This window comes from Manduca sexta, chromosome 10 (assembly GCF_014839805.1).
Source record: "Manduca sexta isolate Smith_Timp_Sample1 chromosome 10, JHU_Msex_v1.0, whole genome shotgun sequence".
NCBI classification, from domain to species: Eukaryota; Metazoa; Arthropoda; class Insecta; order Lepidoptera; family Sphingidae; genus Manduca; species Manduca sexta.
In genome coordinates, this window is record NC_051124.1 from 3,764,808 (window position 1) to 3,777,972 (window position 13,165).

Here is a 13,165-nt window from a genome sequence, read left to right on the forward strand (position 1 = left end):
ATTTCCCGCGAATAAAAGTGCCTTTTCTAAAGTAACTGGTCCTACGGTACTAAAGGGTCCATATAACCAAATTCCTGCGGGCTTTCTTTTATTAAGAATCTATATGGACGATTCCTTTCGGCTTCCCTTCTGTAATTTATGTAAAATCTAATTATCATTACAACGATTTGCAGACCGCATTTATACATATTAGTATTCTTATTTTTAATATCACCTTTCGCCACTGGTGGAGAGTACTAAACAACGATAGTATAGTAGGGGATGGAACTGCCAAGACGAAGGACTGCAGGTTCAAAACCCAACACATCATGACTTTATAAAACTACGTATGTATTTGTCCATTATAGCTAGATTTATCGATAAAAACACATCGTGAGAAAACCTTACATACAAGCGCGCCGCCAAAATTACTTTAGAGAAGTTCATGGGCACTATATTACATAATATAAGTTTTTTTTTTAATTCAAGTTCCGTGAATATTTGAATATGCTTTACCATAACACAAGCGTATAAGCGACGATAGTCACAGGTTCAAATCCCAAAGGTACACACCTCCGACTTTTGTAAAGTATGTGTGTATTCATTGTTAATTATCGCTCGCTTTAACGATGAAGGAAAAAGTCGTGAGGAAACCTGCATACCTGAGAAGTTATCTATAGGAATTTTGAGGATGTGCGGTTTACCAATCCTCACTAGGCCAGCGTGGTGGACTAAGGCCTAATCCCTCTCAGTAGTAGAGAAGGCCCGAGCCCAGCAGTGGGATAAAATACAGGGAATTAAATTATTGTACGCTGCTCTAATAGAACCAAATCTAGTTGCCCTTTACTCTTAATGGCTTCTTCATATTTGATATACCGATTACATTATCATTTCATATTACAAATTGACGCAAAACGGGACGGGCAAAGGAGCTTTACTGGTTACGTCTATATCTATCCTTTAAAGATACAAGCGTAAATATATGCACAGGTTTGTTGATTCTAGTATTACGAGAAATCTAGGTCCTGTCTTTAATGAGCTATATTGTCTGTTTTCAAACGCGAAAATTAGGTTCAAAACGTTATCTAGATGACACAGTAACGTAAAGTCTGGCCATTGTCTATAATCTGTTATTTCTCAGAATAAGTGAATAGGAATGTATATATTCATAAAACGACATATCTTAGTTATATTCAATGTAGAACATATTTTTCCTGTAAACTCTAAGTTTCAAAAGTACTTATTTGTTATTACGTTAAATGTCGTTAACACCAAAAATATTACAATCATTTATTATCTGTAGGTATGTCTGTTAGTGCAAACTTAAAACTAGTTTTAATAGACCATTATACATTCAACTCTTGGTCTAGAATAATGTTAGGCTCGAGATAAGACTAAAATACTCGCTGGTGTTTATCTCTAAAGTTCCTTCAACCATTGCAATATTTTACTATCTACTGCGTAAAAACAAGTCCCGAAACTTCTCGACTCGTAACGCGCGGAAAAGTTGCCAGTTTCATAAGAATATTCCAAAGTATCAGTGTAAAATATCAAGCTTCGTCCATCTGCAAAAAATGTTCTCCGCCGCGAGTCACTACGGGCGACCGCTGACGTCGCTCGGACGTGTCCCAATTGTGCGCGACCTTCGGCCGAGGGCGCGCGACCAGCGAGCGCCTGCGGTCCACCCGCCGCGCCACCGACCTCACCGACCACCTACTGCTGACCACTGAGCGACCATCGCCGCTGGCGGCCGACCTCATGCAAATCAACCGCCGCGGACACCAAAACAACTCGTTCTTATCAAACATTTTGTACAGGTCGTTCATCATTGTGACCGCTCGCGTCACAACAAGCTTATCTACATCGGCCGGCGACTTCAGCAGCTTCCGGCGAATCGTAGGTATTCAAAAAATACATAGAGCGTAGGAGGCGTCACATGTGTGTAGGTATGTGCGGGCCGGGTGACACATGTGTGCGGCGCGCGGCGGAGCGGCGGCGTGCGGGCGGCGCGCGGGCGGCGGGGCGCGGCGCGGGGCGGCGGGGCGCGGGCGCGCGTGTGTGTGCCGGGGCGGGGCCGGGGGCGGGCCCCACACCGGCGCCGCGGCCACCGCCCGCCGCCGCGCCGGCACTCCACTCGCGCGACACCGCCGCTCCGCGCGCTCGTCTCGCGCCTCTCGCGCTCTCGCCGCTCCCTCGGCGCTCACTCAGCGCTCGCGAGCCGCCCGCGACACACGTCCGCGCCGAACACGCTCCGCCACCCTCGCGCGAACAGTGTACGATACTCATACTTGACGGTGACACAGTGCTGTGCGAATCCGACCGGACGTGCGCCTTCGTCCACCGCGAGCGAACGGTGCCATGCGAACGTCGCACTCCGGCGGGAAGGCGATTCTTTGAGCGACGAAAGGGTTGGAGTGCGGGGCGGGCGGAGGGCGGCGCGAGGCCGCGCACGCGCCCGCCGGCGCGCCGCGCACGGTCCGGCACACGCGTTGACACCGGCGCGCGCGATGGACGACAAGCCGACGCCCGTCGGCGGCGAGGAGCACTACAGCCTGCGCTGGAACAACCACCAGGCGCACCTGCTGCGCTCCTTCGAGGCGCTGCTGCACGCAGAGACGCTAGTGGACGTGACGCTCGTCTGCGCCGAGAGACGCGTACGCGCACACAAGGTGCTGCTCGGCGCCTGCAGCCCGCTCTTCCGCAGGATATTCAGCGAGAATCCGTGCAAGCATCCCGTCATCGTGCTCAAGGACTTCCAAGGATGGGAGGTGCAAGCTGTGGTGGACTTTATGTACCGCGGCGAAGTGTCGGTGGCGCAGGAGCAGCTGGGGACTGTGATTCGCGCGGGAGAGTCGCTACAAGTGCGCGGGCTGGCCGACCAGGACCGAGAGGAGCAGGCGCGGTCGCCGCCGCCGACGCCGCTGGCGCGGAGCCCGGTGCAGGCGACCCCGCCGGCGCCGTCGCCGCCCGCCAGCCCGGCGAGCCCGCAGCCGCGGCGAAAGCAGGCGCGCCCGCGCCGCCGCTCGGGCGAGTCGGACACTCCAGAGAACCTGTCGATGCGGCGCTCGCCGACAAGCGGGCTGAAGGCGGTGAGGCTGTCGCGACCGCGCTCGCCGCCCAAGCAGGAGCAGCCCGACGAGCAGGAGTCGGAGGCGCCGCCGCCGCCGCGGATGTTCCCGCCACACCAGGACATGTTCCCCCCGGTGCCGCCCGCCGTCTCCGCGCTCTCCCTGACGCCACCACACAGTGAGTACTGTTTATGTTTAGCTTTTGTGTTGTTGAAACTGAAAACTTTTTATTAGTTTGAAAATAGGCGACATTTTTAGAAAGGTAGATTAAATTGAATATTTCGGGTAAACAGAAATAAATAATACACCTTGGTTATTGTTTGTTCGGTAATACGAAGACACTTTATAATGATTATATTTTTCGAATTAATATTACCTATTTACATTAACTGGGGCGCGAAACCTCGCGAGTGATGCTAAGACAAAAAGCTTGTTGAGATGAAAAACAAAGGTCGATTACGTCAATGCCGTTTTGGATGAGCAGTGATCGCACGTAAACAATTAGAGACAAAAACAGGACCTCGGGCACTCATTGTCACGGGCCACGCAAAAACTACCTGCATAACACGAGGGTAGGTAGAAATAAAAACGATTCTCTTATTGAAAAAAATAACAATACTTCCAAACCTAATGGTTTTTTTATTGTTTTCAAAACTACGTGTGTGCTAAAATTAATACAATAACAAAAACATGGTGAAATGTATTTTGATTTATTTAATCAGCTTCAACGGTCAAAGTCCTGATTCGTGGCAACAGAAAAACCTATTATTGTTTTGTACACTAAATAATTTATTTAATTAACAACTTAATGCAAACAGGCTTCATATATAACATGTTTTTTATGGTATAAAATATGAAATATATACTTACTAAAAACATTTTATGAATAAGATCGTAAAATAAACTAGGAAAAGCGACGTGAGCAACATAGGTCGTAAAATCTAGATACCTACTTAGAAAATTTGCAAGTTACAACGTGGGAAGCATTCTGAAAACATTCTTTACATTGTCTAATATACGCGATAACTTATTATCTTTTGTCTTAACGTTTCCAATCAAATTGAAAAAGGATCTTTATGTGTGTCAATTCGCTGGTTCGGCAATAGCAAAAGGTGCATATAACCCGAATCCTTGGCTTTCCTTTATATAGAATCTAATTATCATTAGAACGATTTGCAGCCCGCTTATGCATATTGGTATATCACAAAATTTATGTCTTTTTCAATGAAAATTTCCAACAATCCCGAACGATCATTATTGTCGTTTCTATTTTTTTTCTTTTTGCATATTTAAATATATCATAGGTCTTTGTAAGTGAGCTAGCGATTTAATATCATGACAATTTAAACTATAAAGCCAGTAAGCCAGTTTGATTACCAGATGAGGCAATTATAATTAATTTCTATTAAAAAATTTTAACTCTTCGTAAATTTCCGTCAACCTACATTATTTCCTCTGCCTAGCTCTCAAGACAAAAGCGTGAATGTTTTTAAACATCGACTTTTAACTTTCGTATCAAGAACACATTAGCCCACAAATGTTATTACCATTAGAGATTAGGAATCAGCATGTGTGCCACAAAGCCGTTTGATATCAGACGAATCTATCCATATGTCTTATCTACATGATCGCGAAGAGGTTTGTGCCCACTAACCTTTGCACGCAGGTTCGCTTGTTTTAATGTATTTTTTTTATTTGTACTAATACATCCATTTGTAATAAAAATGATAATTTACTTAAATTTATTATACAATAATATAGGTCAACACATTTAAGCATTACTTTGAGAATTTGATAATAGTAATTGTATGTCAATTGAGACTTATACCTTTCAAAGTATGTCCTTATTTTACAAGCATTATGTTAAATAGCAATTATTTTAATTTAAGTCAACATAACACCCTTAATATCATATAAATAAGGTAACAAATTTCATTAAACCCCAACTTTACGGGTAAACAATGACGTAATAAATAGGGTTCATACTTATCACTAAAAACCCTTTAAATTTCTTTAATATTAACACGCTCCGTGACGCAGCGAGCGAGTAGGCGAGAAACGTCATGAATACAAATCAAATTTAATATTGTTATTTGTTACCGAAAATAGTATTTCCTTATACCCATAACATGACAACAGAATATTATATTTAAGTATTAAATAGCCCATAAGTCTACACTAACCTTAGTCCAACACAGATTCCATTAAACGTGTGTCGCCCAGTAAAATCAGTTTTAAATGGTGTCCATTTCGCGCATGGTGAGCCATAAAGCGTATGTCAGCGTAAATTTTACACTTCAATAATTATTGCCCGTGGACCACCATTCCGTAAAGAGGAAGCAATCCCGCTCCCATCTAGTTTTACGAGCGCTTTTCGATTTCTAGACGTGTTTATGAAGGAAATATGGTGATTGTCATAATCTAATTTACGGAACCCGCTTGAGGTTGCACGGCTCGCGCTTGACTGTAACGGTAATGGTGACGTCACAGATTATTTAAATATAGAATTTTATACAGGGCGTTTGAACAAAACTATATAAAATAAGGAATCTTTAAACAACCTGTATAATGTGTATGAATTGTTAAATAATGTATATATAAGTACCAAAACACTTCATTCTCGAACGCAATTGTAGTTTTATCGCTCTAATACGTGTTCTTACTGACACAGATCGCCTTAATTGTAAAGAAATTGCTCGCGGGGACGTTCGTTTAAATTCACTATAAGGTAAAAGTCGAGATTTCATTCCACTATGTCAAACGAGTAGCAATAATTAAGCTCAATCACCATTAAGGTATCCCACACCGACCCTTTAGGGTTTTCTCATTTGCTTATCTTTTAAAATCAATCAAGTTAATAAGGCCGACCCCTCTACGACATGTCTGTTGTGAGTTATTGCATCTATTTACCAATCAATTACAAAACGCTACCCGCACGTTCAGATATTACGATTTAATGCACATTATACAACAGACCTAAAGCCTCGGGACGGAATTAGTCCAAGGAGTGGTTTTATACGTCAATTTTGTTTTATTGTTTCCTCAGTTTCGCGTATGTGCCGAGTGCTTGATTGCGCCATAATAGTCGTAGGTTGTAATGAAGGGTTGCACGCACTCCGCTCTCGTCGGCGTGCGTGGGGAAACTGAACTGAGGGGGAGCCGTTACACAAATGTTTCGCTGTCATTGCGTTCGAAAATCAAATTTTAAATTGCCTGCACTTAGCATAAACAAAGTTGTTCCAAATTCAATTGACAGTAAACTTTTTTGCAAAATTATATTTAAACTCGTTACTGGCCACTAGTAAATTAAGCTAGAAGAAAAAAATCTTGAATTGAATTCAGCATAATCTTGTCCGCCACCGCAGATGTTTATTACGAGTGTACATTTTATTGTTTCCTTCGCCCGTATGTGATGAGAGGTTGATTACGTTTAATAGTGGCGAGTAAAGGTAATGAGGGGTTGGGACCGCGGGCAATCACAGAGGGACAGCTTCCTGATTGCGCCCGAGCGGAATTGTCAAGCAATTCCAAATTTGATTTTCTCGTTTATTTTTAATTTAAACAAGTCGCCTATTTAGCGTCATTACGTGTAGTAAACGCGGAGGCAACGCTACAGCGTCGGCTCTATATACATTATTTTAATAGACTTTAACAAAGAGCTGAGCAGTTTCCGCGCTACTTCGTGTGTGGTTAGAGATTATTGCGAACTAAAAGTATATTAACTTTTATGCTCGCACTATTAACGATTTCAGTTAATGCTACTGGGATTTGCGTTCATTCTATCCGAAATTATGTTCGCTAATGAGAAGAAATCCGGCGGAGATTAACGCTCTATACTACGAATATTTAACTATTCTTTACATTACGTTTTAAGCAAATTAAAATATGTCAATCTCATAAAATGGCTACAAATTATCATGCTAATTTTATGTTTTATTTTTAGCTTTTTCAAAATATAAATAAATAGCCTCAATTCCAACTGTAAATATTTATCTAAATGATTAGTAATTTACTACTCATCCCAACTGTTCCTATTACGACAATAACCGAAGCCATTTAGCACCATGGTTCATGCATAAACGTAGGGCGTTATCTAACACCGACTGGTTGCAGGCCGGATGAAAGTGAAAACTCTTCCCTGAATCTAGAGCCTTGAGTTTGTGCGTACAACTTGGGCAAGTCTTTATTGCGTAGTGTTTTTATGAATTGTAAAATTGTTCGCGGCTTCGTCTGTATCCTATATATTAATGTGTACTTAACTGAATAAAAAGTACTAATGGTCCAGTGGTCGAAATTTGACTGCCTTTAATATATTTGTAACACAAATACGTAGTAAAATTTTATTTCTCTTCACTCCTCCTCTTACACTTTATTCATGCCAAATCTCACACGCACTGCGTACGCGCAATGCCCTTAAAAGGCGTGCCTAAATTTTTTCTTCAGATAATCTATACATATATTAAAACAAAGTCTCTTTTCTGTCTGTCTGTGACCGATTTTTTCAAAATCTGCTGAACGGATTTTTATTTAATATCAGATAGTTTAAGACCCTGGGAAGGCTATAGGCTACCTACTTTCTATCCCGGGAAAATATATAGCGGGACGTTTATCCTATCAAACTCCTTCACGCAGACAAGCCGTGAACAAAGGCTAGTATATTATAAATTATATTGATCTCGTGGTCTATCTGCATCATATAAATTTATTAACTGTTTTTTTTTTATTTCTTACAAACATATACGATGCATTTATAATATAAATTGTATTACAGAAAAATTGCACGGTTTTGTTTTGATTGTTGTTATTTTTTTTATCGCTAGCTAATGCCTAATTGCAGACCTATGATTTCCTATAAAGAATGTCATAAAGAACAGCCTTTCGATGTAGCAATAGGCTCGCCCTATCACACCATGGGACGAAACACGCATCAAACTAGACCGAAACAGTGCAAACACAACTGCTTGAAAGCTGAAAGAGACAAAGTTGTACCACTAGTTTCAATACCATAGTTTAAACGTACTGGTTATTTATTAGTCTTACGCACTAAAACTCAGGTATTTAGACGTGATTAAGTAATAAACTTCAAAACTCTCGTACATTATTAATAGAATTATCACCTTGGTAAGTAAGCGGTGACAATACCTTGATATGAGAAGTAAAATTGTAAATACCTGATCATGGATAGGACTGTGATATTAATTCTGCTAAGTGCTGAGTCTCGTGATATGGCGATGTCTCGCCCCCTATCACATCATGGGACGGAATACACAGGGAAGAAAGTGGGTGCATTACCTCTGTTTACTCATTTAGAGATAAAAGGCGTGTGTTTGTTATTACCTTCCTTTACTTATTCTCAGAATATGCCAGTATGCTTTTATTTTATACTTTCTCTATTGTCAATTAAATTAGTCAGCCAGGCTAGTTTAATACATATTTATCTTAAATACTTTTTCTTTAACGATATAAGTCAATAATTATTTATATATTATACATGAACCTTCAAAAATTAACAATTACGCATAACATTCAAGTTATACAATACTAATACGTCTATATAAAATTGCAAGGAGACTAAAGCATGCCAACTAATACATTTCGTCAGAAAAAATAAAACGTGACCATCGCGAAATAATGATGTTTTTAAATATTTCATATTTCAAATTTAGAACGTACGAATTTCGGAACCGTTCCGAATATAGGTGACATTGTGACGTCTTTTACACATTTTGTTCATTATGAGATGCAACCAACAAATATAATAATTTAGAGACTGCATATACTTGATATTTGTCGCATATAGCAAACAAACAAACGTCATATACGCCGAACATGACAAATCTGTGGTTTGAACATTGTACTCCCACTCACGTTATGACATTACTTTAAATAATATTTTTCATGTATTATATAAAGCATATGAATGAAGTCGACAATGCCCTGCAACAGATGTCGACATACAAGGTGGACAGACGACCTGATAATCGTTCTAGAAATCTGAAACACCTCCAAAGGCTATGTACCACAGTAAACACCCTTCGGCTTATTATATAAAACTAGCCAATATTATTGGCCAGTAAACCAGTAAGTTGGGCAGCTGACGTTAAATGACATGCGTTCGTAAAAACCCATAATTCTAGAAATAAAATTCTATCAGAACTGAACTCGCTAGTCGCTACTAGATTGTTAATGACATTTTTTGTAAAACAAAAGGGTCATTGGCAATCAAAAAGTATCGTTGGACCAACTATCTACCTCTGTAATGTTTTAGTTCTGCTTCTTCTGGTCGCTACAGTCAATAGACCTAATTCCAATTTCCATATAACTTTTTAACGCCAGCAACGCACTGAATGTCCTCAGGTTGCACTTAGTGGTGATCACATACCAGCATGACTCATTCCCTCACCTTAGTATAAAAAAACTGATGACGTGTTGAGTCTGCGTACAGAATTTAGCACAAGAGTACTACAATATTGTATTTACGATAATCTGTGGCCGGACACGCGAGGTCTTGGCCCATCGGGTACGGCCTTCAAGGGTGCGACAAAAAAGAAAAAACTCCGCAGGCGATGACATTGGCACGAACCGCTAGATACCATGCGCACACGCAAGGGCGGCTGCGGTGACCAACAGATTCGGTTTTGACGGACTTTCTTTTTTATTTTACATTCATTGTTTTTGGAGTTTGTAATGAAATTTTTAATTAATTAGACATATTAATTCAAACATTAATCCTTTAAATACTGCAAACAATCGAGCAAATAAACCTCTTTGCACTTAATTAATACTCAGTAAAACTATTATTCAGATGCGATGACAATGACAATTATTTACAATATTTCCCACACAAATTCGATATTGTTATGAATCGTCGATGTGGCGCCGGCTTCTGACTCACAGCTCAACCTACCTATGAATGAAGTGTAACGGCAACACATGGGGTGCTAGACCAATTTAGATAATAATGACTCGTCGGTTGTCACTGATTCATCGTGTAGTACACCGATCTGGAATTAACTCATCATAATTCCTTTGAATGTTTATGAAAATTCCTATAAAATTTATAGTAATATGTAATTACTCATGTTGATTGAGGTTTAAAATAAATAAATCGATTATCGGTTTGATGACACTACAATTATTGTAAACGCTTGTGGGTTTCAATACTGTATTATAGTAATTAACGTAAGGAGGAAAGGTTGAATTAAAATAATGTAATAATAATTGCTATGTCGTATAGCTTTGTACTATAATCATTTACTATACAACTAAGTTTAAAACTTAATATCATTTATAATTTGAAAATAGAACAATGATTGTCTCGGAAATATCTTTAACAACGTCACCCTAGTAAGGATGACAGCGAGAATAAGCGGAGTGCGCGCGCGCATTTACATTCAATCGTGGCGAGTGCGCCCGGTGACCTACTTACACTCAGCGCCTGCACTTGTACCACTTGACGCGATATGTACGAACATGTGAATGAAAATAAATATTATTTCATGTAAAATATACATCAGTTTGAGAATTATAATATGACATGAGATACAATGTCTTGCATATTATGAATATCAAAAGGACTTTCCTTGCATTGATCTAGTTCCCGTTAGTTGCTACTTCGTGCAGTAACTTTCTATAGCTGTAAATCAACTGCGATATATCACTCAACTATCACACCTATTAATAGTTGAGGAAAAAACTCATAACACCACGCGATACTTCTATCTAGGACATAAAATAAACATGGATGACAATTTAAAAAACACATTTACGTTCATTAATATTAAAATTACAAGTTTTCCAAACAAGCCATGTACGTGATTATTGAACATTCGCGTGTTCCTAATGTTTCCCATTGTATTGTAATAGTAAAAACATTAACAAAGTATATAAAATCGTAATCACATACATAACTCGTCAATTACATCTCGTCTGAATGGTGTGGCCATGTTAACAGATAATACAGGACATTACTATAAATCTTATGAATCAACAGAAATAAAAAATAAAAACGTTTGTTTTTTTTTTAAAACATTTCTAAATTTCAAGAAAATGTATTGTATTTCGTATATACCCATATAAATTCAAAAATGTTAAATCCAAAAAAAATACAATAAAGTCATAAATTTCTATTACGGAAAGCTAAAAAGCCAACCAAGACAGGCAAAAGAACTCAAAAAATGTCTAAGAACAATCCACTCGCGACCTGAGACAATCCAAACAAATGGTCACACCACATATCTTCGTGTAAGTTAATTGTTATTGTAATCAAGCATTGTGTATGAGTTTCCCGCGCCACCGCTACGCCACGGACACGCCACGCACGTGCCAATAACACATGTGTCGTATCATGTATTGTTTACTTTATACTGTGGATCTTACATTAGATAATTGCAGTAATTGTTTTGTTTATTTATAAAAGCATGTATCGAACAAAGTTTTTGCAGAATTTATTGTGGAACTGCAGTTCCCGCTTCGAGAAAAAATCTTGTGATGCGTAATTAATATTTTTTTTGGGTCAGGGTGTTTTGCTATAGTTGTTTACTTATCGAGTAATATTAAAATGTACATATCGTTTATGTTACTATGTACATATTTATATACATTAGAAATAGTTCCCAAAATGTAGCTAGAACAATCGTAGCCTCAAACTTATTTTTTTTATACAAACACGTCTTCTGTGAACTCGACATCTCAATCGACAATTATGGAATCGAAGTGAAATTAATGGCCACTTTTTGAATTCGTGTATAATCAAACCACCTACATTTTAATTTAAACATAGAGAATACATCCTTTTCTTACTCAAACATATAAAATTTCGGAATTTATGTTTTTAGAATGCCGAAGGGTCATCTGTCGTAAAACCACCCTTTAGCCATGCTTTATCAATGTTTATACTAAACCGGACACTGAATAATAATTCTATTAGTTCTGTTCTCTTTTTAGGTATCTTCGGCACGAAGACTTCACACCACAGTGAGGACTTTTCTGAAGTTAATCACAATATCGGAATGTGTAAGCAGTTTTTAATTCACTTATTTTCATACTATTTTTAACGATTGTCCATACATGATTTTTAAATTGCTCATAAAGAATGCAGATTTGAAAAAAGAAGGTACAAGCTGGAAAAGAACAACATTTTAAATAATTAGAAAAAAACGTAAATATAGTTACTTAGATATTTATGGCCAGCATTTTTACTTAATTTTCTGTCATTAGTAATCATACTTCATTTAATTTTAGAATGACAGATTTAAATATCCACTTAATTTATGAATAAGCGGGAAACTATTTAAGTGCAGTTAAATGCGATAAATGAAAAATGATTGACACTGATTTTAAAATAGTAAAATATAGTTTAATCAAAACTACCCCATAAATCGTAGAGCAAATAGATTAGATTTCAATTAAACAAGGAAAGTAAATACAAGCTAAGATGCATAAAATAGTTGTATGAGAACAGTTAATGTGTTTGCGTAAACTTCTATTAAAACTAACTATGACATTAAAACTTTATGTATCAATTAATTTGTTGTGTAATATAAGTTAGCAGTCCACATATAGCGAGATAGAAGTATAAATGAAATGATTAGAATCAAATTTCGATTGATTACTCTGAATCTAGAATTGCATGCAATTTTATGGATGAATTAGCAAGTAAAAGTAAGAATATAGAAATACGAAACCTATATACCTACATAGTAATGGTTTAGAATGAAAAAATAAACTACTCATACTAAGGCTAGATCCACGAAGGGAAAATGATAAATGACTAGCATGAGACTATTCCCAAGTTCGACATTCCATATCTAGGCTGTCAGGAGTAACAATGAACTGCATTTTATGATGCCGTGCTACGAATTTCGCCGAGTCTCCATAAAAATTAAGATCAAAATTAAATAAAAACGCGGAGTTGAAAAAATTATAATAAACTGGCCACACTAGTTCCAAAATAACTTACAAATAGCAAATAGCGCAGCCAGACAAAACGGCATCAAAATAATTTCGTTTTAAATCCGAACAGCTCGACGTTGTGATTAAAATAGCTAAATTAATGGTCGGTGTCACTGGTTTAACGACTCGGTGCGTTCAGACTTACACAGTATACTACGTTATGA

The 13,165-nt window shown here is 38.6% G+C and overlaps 1 protein-coding gene across 2 annotated transcripts in view; it reads left to right on the forward strand.

Annotated features, from left to right (window-relative positions):
- The first annotated feature begins 2,128 nt into the window (after positions 1 to 2,128).
- LOC115444385 (protein jim lovell) overlaps positions 2,129 to 13,165 on the forward strand; it is a 38,041-nt gene continuing 27,004 nt past the window's right edge. The window contains exons 1-2 of one of the 2 annotated variants that reach the window (XM_030170148.2): positions 2,129 to 3,225; positions 11,994 to 12,062. In XM_030170148.2, the coding sequence (XP_030026008.2) occupies positions 2,487 to 3,225; positions 11,994 to 12,062 (808 nt within the window). In that variant the 5' untranslated portion in view covers positions 2,129 to 2,486. The remainder of the gene's footprint in view (positions 3,226 to 11,993; positions 12,063 to 13,165) is intronic. The other variant, XM_030170149.2, reaches the window with a different exon arrangement.